This window comes from Larimichthys crocea, chromosome XXIV, assembly GCF_000972845.2.
Source record: "Larimichthys crocea isolate SSNF chromosome XXIV, L_crocea_2.0, whole genome shotgun sequence".
In the NCBI taxonomy this organism is placed as follows: Eukaryota; Metazoa; Chordata; class Actinopteri; family Sciaenidae; genus Larimichthys; species Larimichthys crocea.
In genome coordinates, this window is record NC_040034.1 from 9098518 (window position 1) to 9117241 (window position 18724).

Consider the following 18724-nt stretch of genomic DNA (forward strand, 5'->3'; position numbering starts at 1 on the left):
GACTAAGAAAAAGAAATAATTTGAGAAAAAAATATGTCACATTAAAAAGCTCTGCCTAAATTACACAAAGCTCTTCAAAGTGTCTTCACTTTTGGAATAGGTTGAGTTGTGAATCACCTGCATTCAAATAACGCAATAATTACCACGTTTAAATACTTTTTCTGCTTGGGGATTTCTGGGGAAATCTTATCCTTTCTGAAGTGATTTCATATTTTCTACTTCTCCACACCATTTTCAAGGACTGCACATCAGAAAGGAGATTTCCAGAGGAATTCTTGGGGCCTGTTGTGCTTTATTGTGCAGGAAATTAAACATTCATCCTTTTATCTTCTACTATAAGAAACCAAATTACTGTAAAACCTATACACAGCATGCTGTTATTGCAAAAAAAAAAAAAAAGAAGAAAAAAGAGAGAAGAAATACACCTTGCAAAAAACAAAAATGTAATGAAGGAAGATATTAGATCAAAGCATTTTATTGTATGAAAAATATATCCATAAAACGGAACAATATTTACAAAAAAAAAAACAAGTTGTGCCATGCAGGGCAGACAGCAGCACTTTCACCATGATCTCCAGTATGAAAAACATCAGTCTCGGTTCTCTGGATTCAATCCGTTTAAAAACCGAACTTCACAACAATACTGATGAACACAGTGATGCGCTAATGCCAACGTCCTGATGGGTTCATCATGCGTTTACGCATTTACACGAGGAGAAGAGATAAAAACAAAAAGAAAAAACTTTTGACACATAAAATACTTTTTGTTCACAAAAGGTCCAAAACAAACTAACCTGTTTGTGGATGGATCCTAACAGGATGTATAGATGTCCAATATGACATGAAGGAGCCTACAGCTTTACAATTACTTTGATCCAACCATATATAAAATAAATACACCATTATTGATGGAAATGTTTCTAAGTGGTGTTATAATACTGTAAAATCTGCACCATATTTGTTTTTTTTTGTTATAGCAGCTCTAAAAAGATCAGAACCTATTTACACGTGAATAACTAGATTATTGGATTTTTCAAGCCTTTCTCTGTATTGATCCAGCCAGTCTCTGAGCTCTGTGATCCGATATCCTTCAGGTCCTCTGCCACCCTGGTAAACTATCTTTCCCTCCTGCAGTATATAAAGTCTGTCGAAATAAGCTCCGTATGCAGCGTTGGAGGAGTTTTCCATGCTGTCGACCACGACCAGGCAGCCGGGCACTTCCAGGTGCATCAGCTGCGCCGCGTTCAGCCGGTCCTCCAGACACCGGTGTTTGGGGATCTGATAGGGCGCGTCAGTGCTCATCCAGCCGTCGGAGGGGTGCGCTTCCTCGATATACACAACTACAGAGTCTGCTATATCTGCGTTCTGCTGCACGACTCCCTGAAACGCCTTCAGACGCGCCATGAACGGTGGTCAGGTGCAGCTGCCAAAGTTGAGGATGAGCGGTCTCTTGTCCTTTGCGTAATCCAGGATGCGGCTGCGCCGCTGATCCTCCAGCTGAACAACTTCAGTGTTGGGCGCTCCGTGTCCGAGATGCGCCGCTTTGAGAAAGTCCAGTTTATGTCCGTGCCATACTGCCTTGAGGGACTCCAGGCTGAAGAGACGATTGGAGTCTGATATGCACAGTGGAGGATCGATGGCATCGCCCTCCTGCTCCTTCATCCTGAAGAAAACTCTTTTCCTTATGCATAAAAAGTCAAGAAGCCAAAACATGACCGCTGCCATCAGAAAACGGGGCAGCAAGACGAGACAGACTATTGCAGTTTTAATAGCTTTAACCGTATTCATCATCACGTAGAATAACAACACGGATGATCTTCTGCTATGCCACGATCTTGTGGGTTGAAGTTGGGTTACTTGCAACTTCCCCTCTTTTTATAGCACCGGCAGATTTGAATGAATCACACCCCGCCTCCAAACTGGGGCCGAGGCCTCACATGGTGGAGATTACCTTCTGTCAACTCCACAGCTTTGAGTCGTAGCCAAAAGCCAAGGGTGCATGCAGGAGAGGGTGCGGCACAGCAGTGCGTGATTTGGAGAGGGTCATACTCTTACACCAGACTCACTTAGACTGTTAAGATGTTCAAATCAAAAATGCTTGTGATGTGTGATCAGATCCCACACTCATAGCAACAGAGTTGGTGCTGCAGCAACTTTACTGCAATGAACTGGAGCAGATTTTCAGCAGATGCAGGCGAGCTGTAGCCTACTCCACTTTAAAAAAAAAAAAAGGCTGTCCTCAAATGATCCAGTAACCAACACGTAAACAGTGCCATGCCACATCAGTCTATATGGACCAATATAACTCACACAACCTATATCAATAACTGAGGAACTATTAATACACCCACATTCTCCACAGATCGTTAAATTTAATTTGTCGTATAATAAAAACGCACTGTGATGAATCACAACTGATTCTGCAAAGTCATGGAAGAATCAGAGATGAAAATGTTATTAATATAACAAAGTCATGTTGGAAAAAAAGAAAGAAAAATGTCTTATTGATTAAAAAAAAAAGAAGTCAGTAATATGTGAAAAGGATAAATTCTGATCAAGTACAATATATAATTTAATTCTGATTTCCAGAAAATGTTCAATGAAATGTGAGTTTTGTAAAACAAAAAAAATATTTTTTTAAAACTTTTTTTCATTGTTCTCATATTTCAAAATAGTCCCGACACTTAAACTGCTTTTTTTTTTTCACATGGCCTTAATCTTCTTTCTTAGGTGCTCTCCTGTGTCAACTAAAGTAACATTATCCATGAACACAAGCACAGACAGATACACTCACTCACTCACTCCTCAAAGTTCCTGTCTGTATGCATGTGGGGACACCAGTGCTCTGTAGAGCCTGGGCTCATATAGCACTTAAACAGGTCAGGATTTGTTTAGAAAAAAAAAATCCAAATACAAAAACAACTACTATGAGATAGAAATGTAAAAAATTTAAAACGTATAGACAACCAACATCACTGTATACAATTTTAACTAATCTAAGGAACAATATAGACTAATATAGCATTCCTCAGCAGACAAACACATCTGCTGTCAGTTTGTTACTGTCACATATGTCACGATCTCAACTGACCTTATTATGCCACATAATGAGGTTAGTTGGGGTCAGAGCCACTGTGCTGGCCTATAGGAGTCAGAGCCTCGAGGCCTGTGGATGTGAACCATATTCAGCCCCTCGTGCCCAACATTTCTCCACTTGGTTGACAAGCCTGAAGGTGTGTGCTGCAACTGAGTAACACACTTACTGAGGTCCTCTCTCTTGCAGTGAGGCATGTGTGGATCCAGTCTGCCCGAGGGACATGGAGGGCTTAGTGGTAAAGGATCACCCAGGAACAAACAAACTTGAAGAGAATGGGAAATCTGTTTTAAAGATGAGTTTGATGTTCTCATGGATGCAAGACCGCAACACATGGACAAAAGTACCATCGCTCTATCCACAGTCTGGACTGTCCCTGAAATTAAGTATTTAGTTAAGTATAATACTGAATTGGTGTCTTGTTTTAAGCTTTCTAGACATTATCTTAAAGATCTTCAAAATGCTACCCACTCTCCATCTGCAAATTATTTCAAATTGGAGACCTTACTGTCATAGTCGCTAGAAGAACCGAAGGTTTGAGTAATGAGCTGTCTAATTTGATGACGCTCCAGAATTGCTGTTGAGGAATACTAGCCTCTTGTGCCAGTGCCATAAATGATATTTATGTGTCCCAGTACCAAAATACCTTTCTCCGCCCACTGCTTCCAAAGGAATGTTCTTTTGTCTATTTTTACCATGAGGTTTAACCAGATACCTGCTGCCAAATTTAAGTGGGGATTAAAGTTCATCTTGAGTGTAACTCTGTTCCAGATCCATTGCATATTGAGGAGGATAGGTTGGGTCTCTATCAGCGCTCCCTTACTCTCATGGTTTATGTTGCTCAACCACTGCTCTCTCTAGATTGGAGATGAACCAAAGGAAACTTCTTTGTGTCTCTATTTTGCAGTGAGCCAGACACAGTAGTAGAAGCTGGGTACATGAAAAAACTAAGCCTGAAATGGAAGTCTCATTGTTGGATTGGCTACTGCATCCTAATGTCAGGTTGGGTTTCTTCAAAAGTTGAATCTGGCTCAACTTCTCTGCTGCAGATTGCTGGGCGTGATATCCAGTTGGCTTCACGCACTGATGGCGAATCGTTGACTGGAAATTTAAATATCTGATCTTATATTACTGTTTTTTGTTCATATTTGTCATGTCTGTCTGTTTTTCCTTTTCAAATCCTAAAGAGTTACTTTAATGCGGAAAGATACGATATATATCTAAGACTACAAAAAAACATGTTAACGGGTCAAAATGCAATGCTTTTTAAAATACTGTATCTTACTACATACGCAGAGCAAGCAGGAGAAAATGCCAGAGGATGCTACAGCAGATCCCCTATTGAAGCTTCCCCACACTGCAGCATCAGACCGAAGAAGTAACTCTCAATCTTTCAATTTGCCAATAAATCATTTAAATATATCTTGTTGACGGTGTGGTCCATGCTAGTGAATCGTTCATCACATATGGAGACAGAGAATGTTGGCTGCATCCCTGGGAAGGACCTCCTCTCCTGAAGGATAACACAGGCCCCAGAGCCCCAAAAGAATACATTGGACAGCCACAGATGTCAGGGGAGTATAAAAACAATGTAGAGCCTGTAGTCCCAGAAGAAGACGTTGGACACCCACAGTTATCAGGGGAGCAGAGAAAAACTCTAAGTGGATTATGCATAACAAACAGAAGAATCTACAGACACTAGGAACAAAAACTTTCCGTATACGCAGAGAGGAAGACACCTAATTCATGAGCCCAATCCCTCAGACACTTATTATTATATTGCAAGCAACTTTATACCAACTGTTGTTCCCGCGACACTCCTAACCCTCACAATGGTTTCAAAGCCACTGAAACAGTTTGCTAAAGGAAACACTGACCTGGGAACATCCAAACATAACTCTACACTTCATTAGAATAACTTCAATCAATAAGAAATGTGCCTCATCCAAAAGAAATGAGAAGTTTTTCTTTTAATCAATTACGACTAAGGAGAGTTTCTCTTTTGTTTGTTTATTTTAAGAGTTTTGTACATGTTTTCTCATCTATTTTCTCATTAAATTCTTCATCATTCTGCAATAAAGTCGTCACAATGCACAATAAGACAAAGACGAAAACAGAAACAAAGAGGACATGATGAATAAAACATGAGTTCAAGCTGATGGGGATGTAGTAAACAAAGGACAAGGAAAAATGTCTAGACAAAAACAAAAAACAACAACAACAAAAAAAGAAAACCAGGATAATCTGGGGATGATTTTATTTCAAATTCAAACCAATTTCAGCTAGTTGCGGGTTAGTTTCTAGGTCAACTTATTTGAGTTTTTTAGTGTTTTTTTTTCTTGTTGTTGTTCAAAACAAACAAACCAAAAAATGTGTGGCGTGATTACGGCTGCCACAATTAGTCGATTAGTCACGATTATGTCGATGCAAAAAATCGTTTTTTTTTTTACTTTGCTTTTCTCTCGAAACTGCGGCTGCAGCTTCCGCTGCCACGTCTGCCTTTCTGTCACATACACACCCCTACACACATGCGCAGTAGTGGTAATCGGCGTCAGGCCTGACTGTACCGTAAATGATACCATAACACAGGAATTCATGATGTTGCGATTTGCAACTTTAACGCAAATCCCCGTAAATTTTAACCAATCACCGCGATTTTTCCGCAACTTCCGTGCAGTCTGCCCGGGGGATTCAACTGGGTGGGTCAGGGATGGCCGCACGGTGTGGGAGGATCCCCTCGTGGGACCTCTCCCCGATTATTTTCCAATTAGTCGACTAATCGGAAAAAATAATCGGTGATTAGTCGACTATCAAAATAATCGTTTGTGGCAGCCCTAGGCGTGATACACATTTGCCATAGTAGAAACTTGATCATCAAATGATGTCTGGGCAGCTTCCAGCCCCGTTTCAGCCTTGATCTTGTGATATGCCAAGTGTGCGTCCTTCCTGCCTCCTGCCATCTTATTTATTTGACTTGACCTTTAGCTCTTAATGCAAATGCCTCTTGTCCCTGCCATTTGTCAAATATACCATCTGCATATTTGAATATTGTTTGATCACGACTGTTTCACTGTATCAGTGTGCTGGCATGCTTCAATAAACTCAAACCTCTGAACTGGACTGATTTCTCTGACAGCATAGGGAGCCTTATCCAACCAATGAATTTATCATCCAAGAGTGAGAAATAAATAATGCCACTCTACTGTATGAAACACCTTTTCTGAATCTAGAGTGATGGCAGCTCAAGGGGAATATCGTTCTGAGTGGAACACATGATATCGATAAGATGTCTGATATTATTGGCATAGCTGCATTTAGGGATGAAGCCCTCCTGATCCGGGAGGATCAGGGGTATAATGACTTTATTGAGCGGATTAACCAATAGCTTTGATAAGACCTTTACCGCATTTCCAAGAAGTGAGATGGGCCTAAAACTCCAACAGTCAGCCGGGACTTTGCCACTCTTTAAAATTACTGCGTTGATTGCTTCTGTCAGGGAGGGAGGTAGGCGGCACTTTTCTAATGCTTTCCTACATATCCAGGAGTAAAAGGGGCCAGGTCCAACGTTTAACGGGCCAGGATCCTTTTAAATGTATCCTGGCTGATGTCTGAAGACTCATAAAACCTTAAAGAATGTTGAAAACAGTCTCTGTAGGTTGCTTGTGAGGTGTTTGAAGAGCTGCCCTATTTAAAACAACCACTTTCTTCTCAAAATACCTTCCTATGAACTAATCAAAAACCAAAAAAAAGTTGCACCTGCACCGCCTGAACTTTTACCCAGAGCCAGAGTACATTTAAATATCCTGTTGTCCAGCAGATGTCGTGACAAGGTACTGGGAATTCAGTGTGTAAACAGTATGTGTTAGGTGTTGCAGTGCTAAGAAACTGGAATTAATTGACTGAGCTTTTGGTGTTTCATGACAATCGAATCTGTGTTTAATAGCTGTAAAGTTGTCTGACAGTCAAAACATGTCAACTACAAATCTTAGCTAAGCTAATAGTGAAATCATGGAGCTCAAACCGGTGCCTGCGCACGTCGTAAAACTGAGACAGGATTTGAGGTCTGGAGCACACGGTAAGAGTTAGAGCTTTTCAATTTGGCACAACTCAAGTTATCTCGGGGAAATGCTTGCTTGCTGAACACAGACGCAACATGATAAAAGCTCTCCACAATGTTGATATATAGTGATATCAATACATTAAACATGCCCACACGTTTCAGCCTATACCCCCTCCAACCAGTCCACAGTTTCTCACCACAGTAGTTTCAGACTCTCACTACATCTTTTAAAGAAGCAGGAAACACTTCACCTTAGAGAAATATTACAGGGGACCTTATTCAAGGAAACTGCCAGACACTTTTGAAAACCCTTTAAAAAGCACTGCGCTCACCAGGGAGCCGAAGGACGACATGCAAAACACCGGTGAGAATTCACCCATAGAAATAAACACAAGCTACATGTGTAACAAGGCCACTTACTAATTTCCAGAGGAAAAGATAATAAAGGGTCTAAAAGCTTTTTCTCACAGGAATATTGTCAGAATGTCTTTCACACGTGAAATCTGCTGCACGGGAGTCTAAACGAGGAACGGTTTAGGAAAATAGTCACACCGACGTCTTGTGCAGTATTTAAAGTAAACCGAGACAGACAGGAAAAAAGACTAATGACAACAGAAACAAGTAGTTAACCCATACAAAGACACAGATAGCCCGGCTAACAAACTGAGATAACATTGGCACACACATACAGCAGCTATAGTTTGCAGTAGTTTACTTTACTGTCCATCAGGAAACTCTGTAAATCACAGTTTATGTGCAGCAGCTGGAGCACATCAGAGGGAAAACCAGAACACGTTTTCTCCATAAAATATTACTTTTGGTTCAACCAAAACGGTTGATGGTGTGTGACTCAATGCCGTAAAGCGTTACGTACTTCTAGAGTTATACAATGCTGCTTTAAATTATGTTGTTCTTAAAATAATTTCCCTTCCTAAGGTAAACTGGGGTGAGTGTATGACAACCTAAGTACTGGGTAGATGTACTACAGCCGCCACAGCTGCCTCTGATACAGATATATTTATATTACAGCTGCTGCAGTACTACTGCTAACATACCTGCAACAATTGCCTGCTTCTCATGGCCGATCCAGATAATTGTATCCATTTTAAAAATAAGTTAATAACCTGTAGCTCTTGCACATCTTCGAGTTAAAAGGCAGTGAGCAAAGATGGATGATTTATTTTCCCATAGCTCTGATCAAACAAAACAACAAAAGAGTTCTTACTCTTCAAATGTTCATATTTTTGTTTCTTGTAAAGTACATCAAATAACTTAATTAAAAATAAAATTCCCATCACCAACCAATAATTTATCAGCCCCGTATATATCATTCACTCCTAGTTACCACTGCTGCTGCTGAGAGTGAAATGTGTGTTCGGCATTATTCCAGCAGACTGTAACATTTATGTTAGTTGTAATGTAACATTTGTGAGCTTTTTTGTGAGACAATGAGGATTTCAGTGTAATTTTGGTTTCAATCAAAAGAAACCACAATCATAATCAAAATCATAAGAGTACAGCTCTTAATTTGAATCAGCAACATGAAAAAACAAAATGAATAACGTTTTTTTTCTTTTTCTTTTTTTGGGTTCATTCCCACCCCCCTTTGATACTGCTAATGACTACACACCTACATATACATTACAATACGACGTAGATAGAAGCACATATATTCTCGTCATGTTCATACATGTCCACCCAGAGATTATCGTTAATAAGTCAGTGTAGGGTCTTGTGTACTGGAAGGTGTTCAGTGTCTGTCTCTGTGCGCCACAGGGATTCAACATCTGGACACCCATATTAGCCATTACTGGCCAAATGCCACACACTGGTCTGGTGTGCTTATTCAACAAAACCATTCCAGGTTTAGTGAGCACATGGTATATTGGTTAAACCCTAATCTCCTGTTACAGTAAATCCATGTCATATTTGACTGCAGGGTGGCTGCAAACCAGACATGTAGGGGAGATGTCATTTGTCTGCAGCTTACAGTCGTGGTGATGACTCACACAACAGATGACGGGGAGTCGAACGGTAGGTTTATCTAGGTTTGTCTCACTATAGCGTCATCTTGCAAATTTAGAGGTTAAGCTCAAAATGCTGGAGAAAATGAATACATTTCCTGTAGTGCCATACATATGAGTAATCATATAATCTGAAAGAACAGTGTTTTAATTAACAACGGCTAAACTAACTTCCTTAAAGGTCTTAAAAAGGCTCTATTTTTTTTGTCTTGTTCTGACCTTCTCTTTGTTTCTGTTTTATGTGATTTGGCTGAATATTTTCCCTTTGGGATTAATAAAGTACTCTATCTGCCCTTTGGTAACCGGATTTCTGTCAAGCTTTTGAGCACATTTTAAATTTGTCCAGAAATAAGCAGTGAAAAAAAATTGAAATATCACAAATAAGTTTAAATGCTTGGCTGAAGTAGAAAAGTTAAAAGCAAAATGTGGCAAAGTTTGCTGGAAACAGAGGAAACGAAACACAACCCAAACAGGAATGTCATATTTCAATCTCTCTTTTCCAACACCGGAGGTGCTGCTTTAAGTACGTTATCACATTGCACCCTCAGTTGTTTATCTTCATTATTAAGCCCATAATGTTCAGTAGTACCTTAATATACATTTTATGCTCCAAATTTTCTGTAAATTTGGTTAAAATGTGTGCTACATTTCAATGAAAACCTGTTTTATGTTGGTGTTACTGTGGCGTGTGAAGTGCGGGATTTATTAGCTAGTTGATCAATTAGTCGATTAACATAAATGTATTTGACAAATTCATTTAAGCTAATATCCAAAAATATTTACTCGTTTAAGCATCTAAAACTGAGAAATTGTCACATTTCTTTCTTGTATATCATTGTAAATTGAATATTTTTGAGATTCCGATCGTCATTATTATATAGCGTACTTGCAAATCAAAGCTTGTTCAGCGTTTAATGTGTTCAAATGTGTGTACACACGCTCTTGACCAGACTTAATGACAAAAAATATCAAATGGATATTAACATAATGTTTGACTTTACGCAAGATAAATGAGGACCCTTGCTAATGCGTCTGCCATACTTCGCTATTACTATATGACAGACTGCTTCTTTATGAGTGCAGCCCCTCTAGATTAGGAGACAGGAGGATGACTGTTGTAGCTGTAATGAGTTCAACAGCTGACTCATCGTTCCTCATTCTGTCATTCTCTTTGTTGGTAGAGATTTTAACAAATCTGTCGTCTTTACGTCCTTCGGTTCTTTCACTTGAGGCATCCTCACCCCTCCTTTGTTACCGCACTAAAACTGTATTAACACTCTATTATCTGAACCCTCTTTACTTTCTCACAGCAAGAAAACAGAAGTGTTTTCATGGAGAAGAAGAAAAAAAAAAGATCTCCCGCTGTGCCTAAATTTGCTTCAAGGAATTACTCTTTTGTTGTTGCGGCTGAAAACCAGAGATGTATTGTAACCTGCTTACTTATTCCTCCAATAAACTTTGCTGGATACTTGGCAGTGGTTCCAGGTTCATCTGAGGACAATGCAGATCTGGGAAAACAGCTCTTTTTCTGCTGCTTACTTATTGAAATGGCACGGTTCCAGAAACCACAACTGATGAAATATCATAAAGACTAACCCACAAAACAGATTTATGATAAGTTTCAATGCTGGCTCCTTCTCTTTCAAGTCACTGATATCTCTCTCCTTGTGCTGAATAGAACAGAGGATAAAAATCTACCTCTTTCCCATCCTCCGCTTCACCTTCCATGACCCTGTCTAAATCACAGAGCACTAGTGTTCATGCTCAACTTGAATGAACTGCTGTTGCCTGCCCTGTGGGCTGTTTGTATCTCAGCAACTAGTGAGCCAATGAGGAGTGGACTAACATGTTATAATAATCTGTTTCATCTTGCTAGTCACATCACACGTGATGATTCAAAATAGGGTCGTGGACATCACTGACAGACCAAACAAATCACTGTTTCTACAGAATTTCTAGAGAAGTATTTGAAGAAAGAGAATTAATAATTTTACAAACAGGCAACAACAACAACAACAAAAAAAAGCTCAATGTTTTTGAAGTCGCCATCTTCTATGTGACTGTCAAGGTGTCACTGATAGTGTAACATTATACTATTGGTGACTGGTGGCATTGTGATGTCTCTGTAGTGTAGCTTTATGGTTCATGGTAGTGTTACAAATATAAAACCTGGGGAAGTTTAAACTACACGTATCATTTTAATGATGTCCCTGTTTGACATGAAGCAAAACAACAACCTCAAGAAATCTCAGGAAAACACTGACACCTGATCTGTTGGAGGTCAGCATTTCATCTTGTCAACAATCTCATTGAATAACAAAGATATTTCAGGCAACAAAGGATGTCTCATGTGTAGTTGGGCAAATTTATATCAAAGAAACTGCTGTTGTAAAGATGTGTTTGGATGAAACACGGGCTGAATTTTAAGTCAAGGGAAAGACACAAGTGGGCACTAACAGATGCAAATTTGCTCTGCAATAGGTGCAAAGGGTGGTGTGAACTGAGGCTTAGACACGTCTTTGTGACTGGAAAATATTTAGCAGCTTTGCGTTCATCCCAGGGCTTTAAAAATCTCTTTCGTACTGAGACTGGAGGAAAATAACACAACCGGAGTTTGTGGTGAGTACTGTGAACGCACACAGAGGCACACACACACGCACACGGTGCTAACTCGCTACAACTAACGTCTGTGCAGCCGCAAACTGACTGTTTGACCGCACAAAACATCCAGCTGCCAAATTCCCTTAAATTAGACACGTTGAGAATAACTCAACGCTCACTTGCCTGCAGGACGCACACGAGTGAAAACGGCAGGGTCTTTCATTACCTGTAGGTGGCGCACATCTGCATTTGCACTTGCAAATAACCCACTTTTTGTAACAGATGTGACTTGTCAAGCTCAAATAACAAAATTAAGGGTGTCATTTAGCTGTATCAGTTTCATATTGTGTTTCTCATTTCTCAGTTTCCATAGATTCCTTTCCTTGCCTCCTTTCCTCTTATGGATGAGGCGAGGTAGACGACACAAAAACACATCCTTGTGTGGCACACTGCTTCGGTTGTCCTTTTCAGCCTCTTTTATACATTGCACATGCCTAAAAGGCTTCCACAAGATACATCTGCACATCTTTGCTCACGCGTGCTTCGGAAAGCCTCCTCTTTCTTTCAGTGAGACTTCTTTGAGACGATGGTGTGCTGTGATCGATTTCTGGGTCACAGGCAGGCGGACAGAAGAGACAAGGAGACAAGGTGACACAAATAAAGAGACTTGAGAAGATCACATTGTCATGGAAGCACCTGTGCTTTGTCTGCTGCGACAAGTCAAAATGGCCTGTAGGTGGAGCATGTTGGACAGTGACTTCAGGTGTGAAACCATCAGTGCTGCGGCTGGTGTTAGATATTGTACACTGATCTAGATGAATGGTTGTCACAAACAAAGGGTTTTTTTCTGTTGTTAAAATCAATCACCTCCTGTCCAGCTAAACACCAGCCAGCAGAGAGACTGAAACACCAAAGTGCTTGCACATTGTTCCCCATTGTTTCAACTGTGCAGCCGCAAGTTAAGAGTCTCATTAAAAATTTGTCCTTTGTTTCACTTCTTTGGTACTTTTGATACTACACAATGATACTATTGTTTTAAACATGTGTTATCGAAATAGTATTGATACTTTTGACAACCTTAGTCTCTATACATGAACCCTTTTTACTGTGTTACTCAAGGCTTTATGGACTTGTTGATCCCATATTTTTTGTTCAAACACTTAAAATGTTAAAACCAGTGAGCGAAAATCTTAACGTGAGATAAAGAGAACGAAGGTGAGAAGTTTGGATTAACCTACATTCAACTGATCTGTGACTACGCCTCACTTTTAACCTGCAGTGCAATTCTTTTTTATTGTTTATTAAATCCAAACATTTCACAAAAAACCCTCGCTGAGTGTTACAGATATTCTCTCTGCAGTTTTAGGGGTTCCTGGCAAGTCTTCACATGAGCTAGCGTCTCCAGTTGTCTCTGCCCTTACTTGCACTCTGCGAGTAATGATGATGGTGAGCATGTCGGCGGGTTTGTCCTCATGTGGCTTCTTTCGCTGCTGCCTGTTTGAGCTTATTAGTGAGTGCCCGTCTGTACACTCATTGATGCCAGTCCTCAGGACAGATGGTGGCAAGACAGGGTGAGTGAGAAAACCTCTGACACACACACACACACACACACTCCCCCTCTATGTCTCTCGCCCTCTGAAGCATCCACAGCTGCTGTGACCAATTGTCTTTATTGATCTTATTGTATTATTTAATGGCTGTTTGACAATTGTCAGCATTTCTAATAAAATTGAACTACCAATGTTACGCCTTAACTATGTGTTCATTTTAGATATTCTGCTGCAGTGCAATGGATATACATATGTAAGCGTGTTTGCATGAACAGCATTTATCCCGGTTTGTTTACGTGTAATGGATACCATCTAAAAGTGAAGTGTGCTTCTTCTGCACACCAGAACTAGTTGTTAGCAGTTTTTATGTTTTTGTAAACATGTTTGAATTGCAAAAAATTTTAATGTGAGGTTTGTGTGTTTACCAAAAACCAAATCCCCAGGAGGAGAATCAAAGCGCTGCTGTCCTCATAAGGTCATTGTGCACTCAACAGTGTTTAATAGGATGTGTTTTCTGCCCTGAGTTGTCTCTGCGGGATACCGCTAAAACAGTGGGACAAACATCAACTGGCAGCATTCACAGGAAGGTGAAGCAAAACACTGATGAGACTGAGATCTGAGGCGAACTAAGGGCAGAGTGGGTTGAGAGACAGCGAAGATACTCTGTAAGATGTGATTAGTTTTATAGGTGGTTTGAAAAAAGTGTTGCTAATCTAGTAACAATAGTAAATTGTTTATTTTGTAATAAATCAAAGCTGAAAGTCACTCATCAAGTTGAGGACAGTTAGTAAGGCTGCGACCTTTCATCATCAATTATGTGATTCTCTCACATTTATAGATTTTCTGATTTCCATTATACAAGGGGAGGTATTCGAATGTCTTGTCTTGTCTGTCCGACAGCCCAAACCCAAAGATACTGATATTAAAATGACATAAAATAATGTTAAGAATAAATCAGCACATTTGAGAAGCTGCAATCAAACTGTGAAAAACTGTAGAGGCATCATGTGATGACCATGAAAGAGATCGGCGAGCTTGTTTGTGTGAGTTTTGAGTAAGCAGCTAGATCAGCTGGGGGCATATTATTTCCAGCTCAACATGATGGAAACACAATTTGTTTTACTAGTTAACATGCTCTAATTGTAATTAAACACACTTGATTTTTATTTTTTTAAATAAAGTTATTCTCTTCTATAATATAAAAAAAAAACTGTTTTTCTTTAAATAGATTTATAGATTTTTTTTTTTGATGAAGCAAAATAATGAACATGTTCATGTGCAAGAGGACTTCTTTTGATCTCTCCAGTGACATGTCTGGATATGTGAGACGGACATGGTTTAATACTTTAATTAGAGGCATGAACACGTGGCTGAAAAACCATGATGTTGTGTTGTGTGTTCCTTATTTATCTTATTAGTTCTTAAAGACCCGGAAAAAAAAACCCCAGTTCAGACGTAATGCAGTTCTTGAGTTTCTTCTCTACACAACAGTGTGAAAGATTTCTCGGTTTCTCGTCATATTCCCTGGTTGGTTTTTAGTCCAATAAATAAAGCAGTAGCACTGTCCAAAAGACATATAAATGTATGCAAGCAAGAGATAAAATGTTTCATGCTAATTCATCATTGTGGGTGGGCACAGGGATTAAGAAGGGTTTGTTTGAAATGTTTAACAGGTGAGAGTTTGGACTCATTTTCTCCCAATGTTCAGAGTGTTTAACAACCCAACATAAACTGGGTCTTTAATTCAAATTTATTTATGCTCAATGTGAAATGAGAGAAATTGTTTCCTTCACAGTTATTTCGGAACATTTCAGAATATTTTCTGCGTCATTTAAAGCCAGTCGTTAAAAGGATTTTCGCGTGTTTGCCGCCATCCGCATTTGCCGAGTGATGGCTTTCATTTTTTCCAGCCTCTCCCTTCCGCCTGTCTCGTTTTCCTGATTTTTCCGTCTCTCTCACCGATCTGCAACTACACACCTCCTCTCTCCCCCGTAACCCTCCTCTCCTCTTCATTATTGCCTTGGCTTTGTAAGACCCCCTGGTGAATCCTGGCATCACACTTCTATTTCAAAGGAATGAAAATGCAGCACTGGTCTGTGCCATCAGTTTACTCTGTTCCCCCCTTTCATCTGCCTGGATATATTAAGACAAAAAATGCGAAGCTCTGCTGCAGCTCCCACATGAATCAGTCTAAACCCCCCAGTGGGAACGTGTGCTGGTCATTTCAGGTCCCATTTGAGACGAGCGAGGGAGTAAGTTAGAGAGAGCGCGAGAGGCAATAGATAGTGACAGAGAGACAACTTGAACAGAACTGGCACGTTCTGAGGACACGGCATGAGCTACTTTGGTGCTCTTGTTTTCTGAGGACACTGTGTGCCATAATTAGCTGTCTGTGATCTACTGACCACTCAAGTAAAGGAGGCGGGCATCCAAGCATAAGCCACAGCAAGAACAACACAGAGAACAGCATTAATAATGTAATGTATTAACTCTGTCTCCTAGAAGTGTGTTTGCCCAATTACAGTGTGGTGACAAATGTACTCTCTGTCTGAAATATGTGCACAGAAAATGTGTTTTTTAGTGTATGAAGCTCTACATTTAAGTGATAGGGAGGATGGTAGGCACAGGACTTTGTCAACATACTTCAGGGTTTGCATTTAGAGTCTGGCCCATGGTTAGAAAAAGATAAATACCAAGGAAGCTAAACATATCTGGAAGGTAGCTTATGTTGTAAAAGTTTAGTAATGCCTCAGTTGCTTTGAGCAAATACTGTTTTGCAAAATCAAACATTTTGGCACAAAACAAATAAAATACTGTATGTCAACAACATTATTGTTTTATGGTAAAGGGCCAATATGCCTGTTATATCAGTCCCACCAGGATTTCACGGGCCTTTTTTAAGATAGTTGCGGCCTAAAATGCCTGATGTTGCATGAGGTTTTCAAAAAAATTGCGTGATTTTTGTTGCGGGAGGAAGCGAAAGTTGTGAGTGCTTTGCGTGTGTGCCCCAGGAAGCGGCGAGGTCCGACAGGCAATGTAAAGCTCGCGGCTTCACCTTCGCCCCCGAGCCTTTCCAAGAGCCCAGAGCCGCTCGCGGCGCACTCCTGTGGAGGAAATGCGCCCGGTGGGGCCCAGCCAGCGCCGGGGAGAGGTCCCACGAGGGGATCCTCCCGCACCGTGTGGCCGTCCCTGACCCGCGGAGTTAAATCCCCCGGGCAGACTGGAAGTGGAAGTTGTGGAAAAATCGCGGTAATTGGTTAAAATTGCAACACCAACCTGAATTCACAGGGATTCACTAAAGTCGCGTTAAAGTTGCAAATCGCAACATCGTGAATTCCTGGAGGGTCTGGCATGTTACAATACATGTGTTATATTGGGAGACATTTACTGAAAATAACTCCAATCCAGCTAGCTTCACCTGTACTTTCTTGTAATACTACTTGTGCTGGGAGAGGTGACGATTACTCACTGAAGCATCTAGTCTGACTTGAGTCCAACACGAGGACAAAAAGGTAGAGAACCAGGCTGAGCGGAGGTAAAGAGTTGCTGCTAGCCAAAACTTTCAACAGGGACGGCTACAACACATCTGAGTACGCCTGGACAAGGTTAGTAATTGCACCAGAAGCACCCTGGGGTTTCAGAAGTGTTCCAGAAGCTTCTGAAGGACTCTATCAAACTTCTAATTGTTAAAAAGAGCCAAAAGGGAAACAATTTAACTATGTAGCATATTCATGGCACATAAACCAGGAAAAATTACCAAATCAGAGCAAATACTGAGCACTGACCTGGTGGGGTTTGGAGTCACGTGGAGCATCAAGGCCACGACGTGACAGACACGTGCCTGGTGTGGTCCAGGCTTAAGGTTACCAACCTCAGAAGCTGGGGGAAGCTCTAGGGAGAGACAGCAGCAGCAGAGCTGCAGTTTCTTGAGGAACAAACAGTGGCTTCGAAGTCTGCTCTGCAGCCATTTACTGACGGGAGGGAGGAGAGCTTAGAGTTTTGCTTTGTTTTTATTTTTGGGATCAAAAAGTAGATTTATCTTTACTCTGGCTTTTCAACCTGTCTGCTGAAGCGGATTTATTACAGCTGTCTATGGACACCCAGAGCTCTATGATACTATTTCATATTTATACAGAGTACGGACAAAAAAACAAGCGTTGTAAAAAGTTCTTTGCTTGCTGTCTTGACAGGCCTGACAGAGTATAAAATTAAGACTTTTTACAAATCGCCATCAAATACAACAGAATCCAAAAAGTTTATTTTGAGTTGATACCACTGAAATGTAAGTAGATGGTTTCACAGCAGCTCATAGTTACAGTTACTCGAACAAAAAAACGATCCCAAAGATATTGTGACCACTTGGCATTACTGTTATGAAAAGTTATACATTCTTGAAGATATTGCAAGATTTATTGTGTCTGTGTCTAACTGTAAACAATCTGATAGGTGAAAAGGGTGGGAGGAGGTAAAATGCTGCCCTGTATTTTATAAATTATAAATTGTTGCTTTAATAGACAGTGTTATTTAGGTGCATATATTTAAACATAATCTCTATGAGACAGGGTTGTGCATTAAGATACATGGTTTGAATACAGAAGTTTAAAGAAATAACTATCCAGACAGGAGAAATATCTGTATCAGTGTTGTTGCAGCAATAAAGGTCATACCCATAAATACCATTTAATTAACAGCAAACACATACTTCATTTCATTAAAGTCTCCAAGACAACACCCAGTACAGATCTACTGGGTTATTCAGTCCGAGTCCTCTCACATGCACCAGCACGGGGTTCTCAACCAGTTAATAAGCTTATAGCTCCCTTCAAGATGAACATCCAGAATGATTGGTGCCGATGTCTAATTTACCCAAAATAAAAACAAATTAGAGCAATATGGTTTAAGACCCTGGGGCACATTTTGTTTGGATTTCAAATTGCCAATAAGGCAAGGGGCGAGGTGTTTTGGAAAAAGGTTCTGGAGCAATAAAAAGGAGGTTAAGAGGACCCATGTTTAGCCGAGGCTTTGAAAGCAGAGATAACTGGGAAAAATGCAAGCAGTCTACAATAAGATGCTTGTATGGGCAAGAAGAAAGGAAGCCAAGAGTGCTCACAAAAACTCAGAGAAAATCAGCATGGGGCTCTTAAGAATAAAGTCTCACTATATGCATTTAATTAGGGCTATGGCTTATATTGAATTACTGCACAGATGGAAAGGGAATATGTATATGCTGTACATGAGTTCAGATGTTATCAGGGTTAGACACTAAAATGCCTTCACATTGGATTATAATCACAGATGCAGAGTTATCCCATGTCTTGGTTTCTTCAATTCTTGAAGTTACACAGGAATTTAGAGCCTAAACATCAACACAGGCCATGTGTTATTCCTTTGAAAA

At 40.2% G+C, this 18724-nt stretch overlaps 1 protein-coding gene and 1 long non-coding RNA gene across 3 annotated transcripts in view; one reads left to right on the top strand and one right to left on the bottom strand.

The window, feature by feature from the left end:
• Positions 1-105: 105 nt before the first annotated feature.
• On the bottom strand, positions 106-2328 carry dio3a (iodothyronine deiodinase 3a). Its single transcript, XM_027274759.1, has one exon. The coding sequence runs from the start codon at positions 1789-1791 to the stop codon at positions 1003-1005; it is 789 nt and encodes a 262-aa protein (XP_027130560.1). The 5' UTR covers positions 1792-2328; the 3' UTR covers positions 106-1002.
• Positions 2329-15370: 13042 nt separating this feature from the next.
• Positions 15371-18724, top strand: part of LOC113744574 (uncharacterized) — a 39590-nt gene continuing 36236 nt past the window's right edge. Inside the window, exon 1 of one of the 2 annotated variants that reach the window (XR_003461660.1) lies at positions 15371-15806. This is a non-coding gene — a long non-coding RNA (uncharacterized LOC113744574). Of the gene's footprint in view, positions 15807-16782; positions 16935-18724 lie in introns of those variants that run through there. The other variant, XR_003461659.1, reaches the window with a different exon arrangement.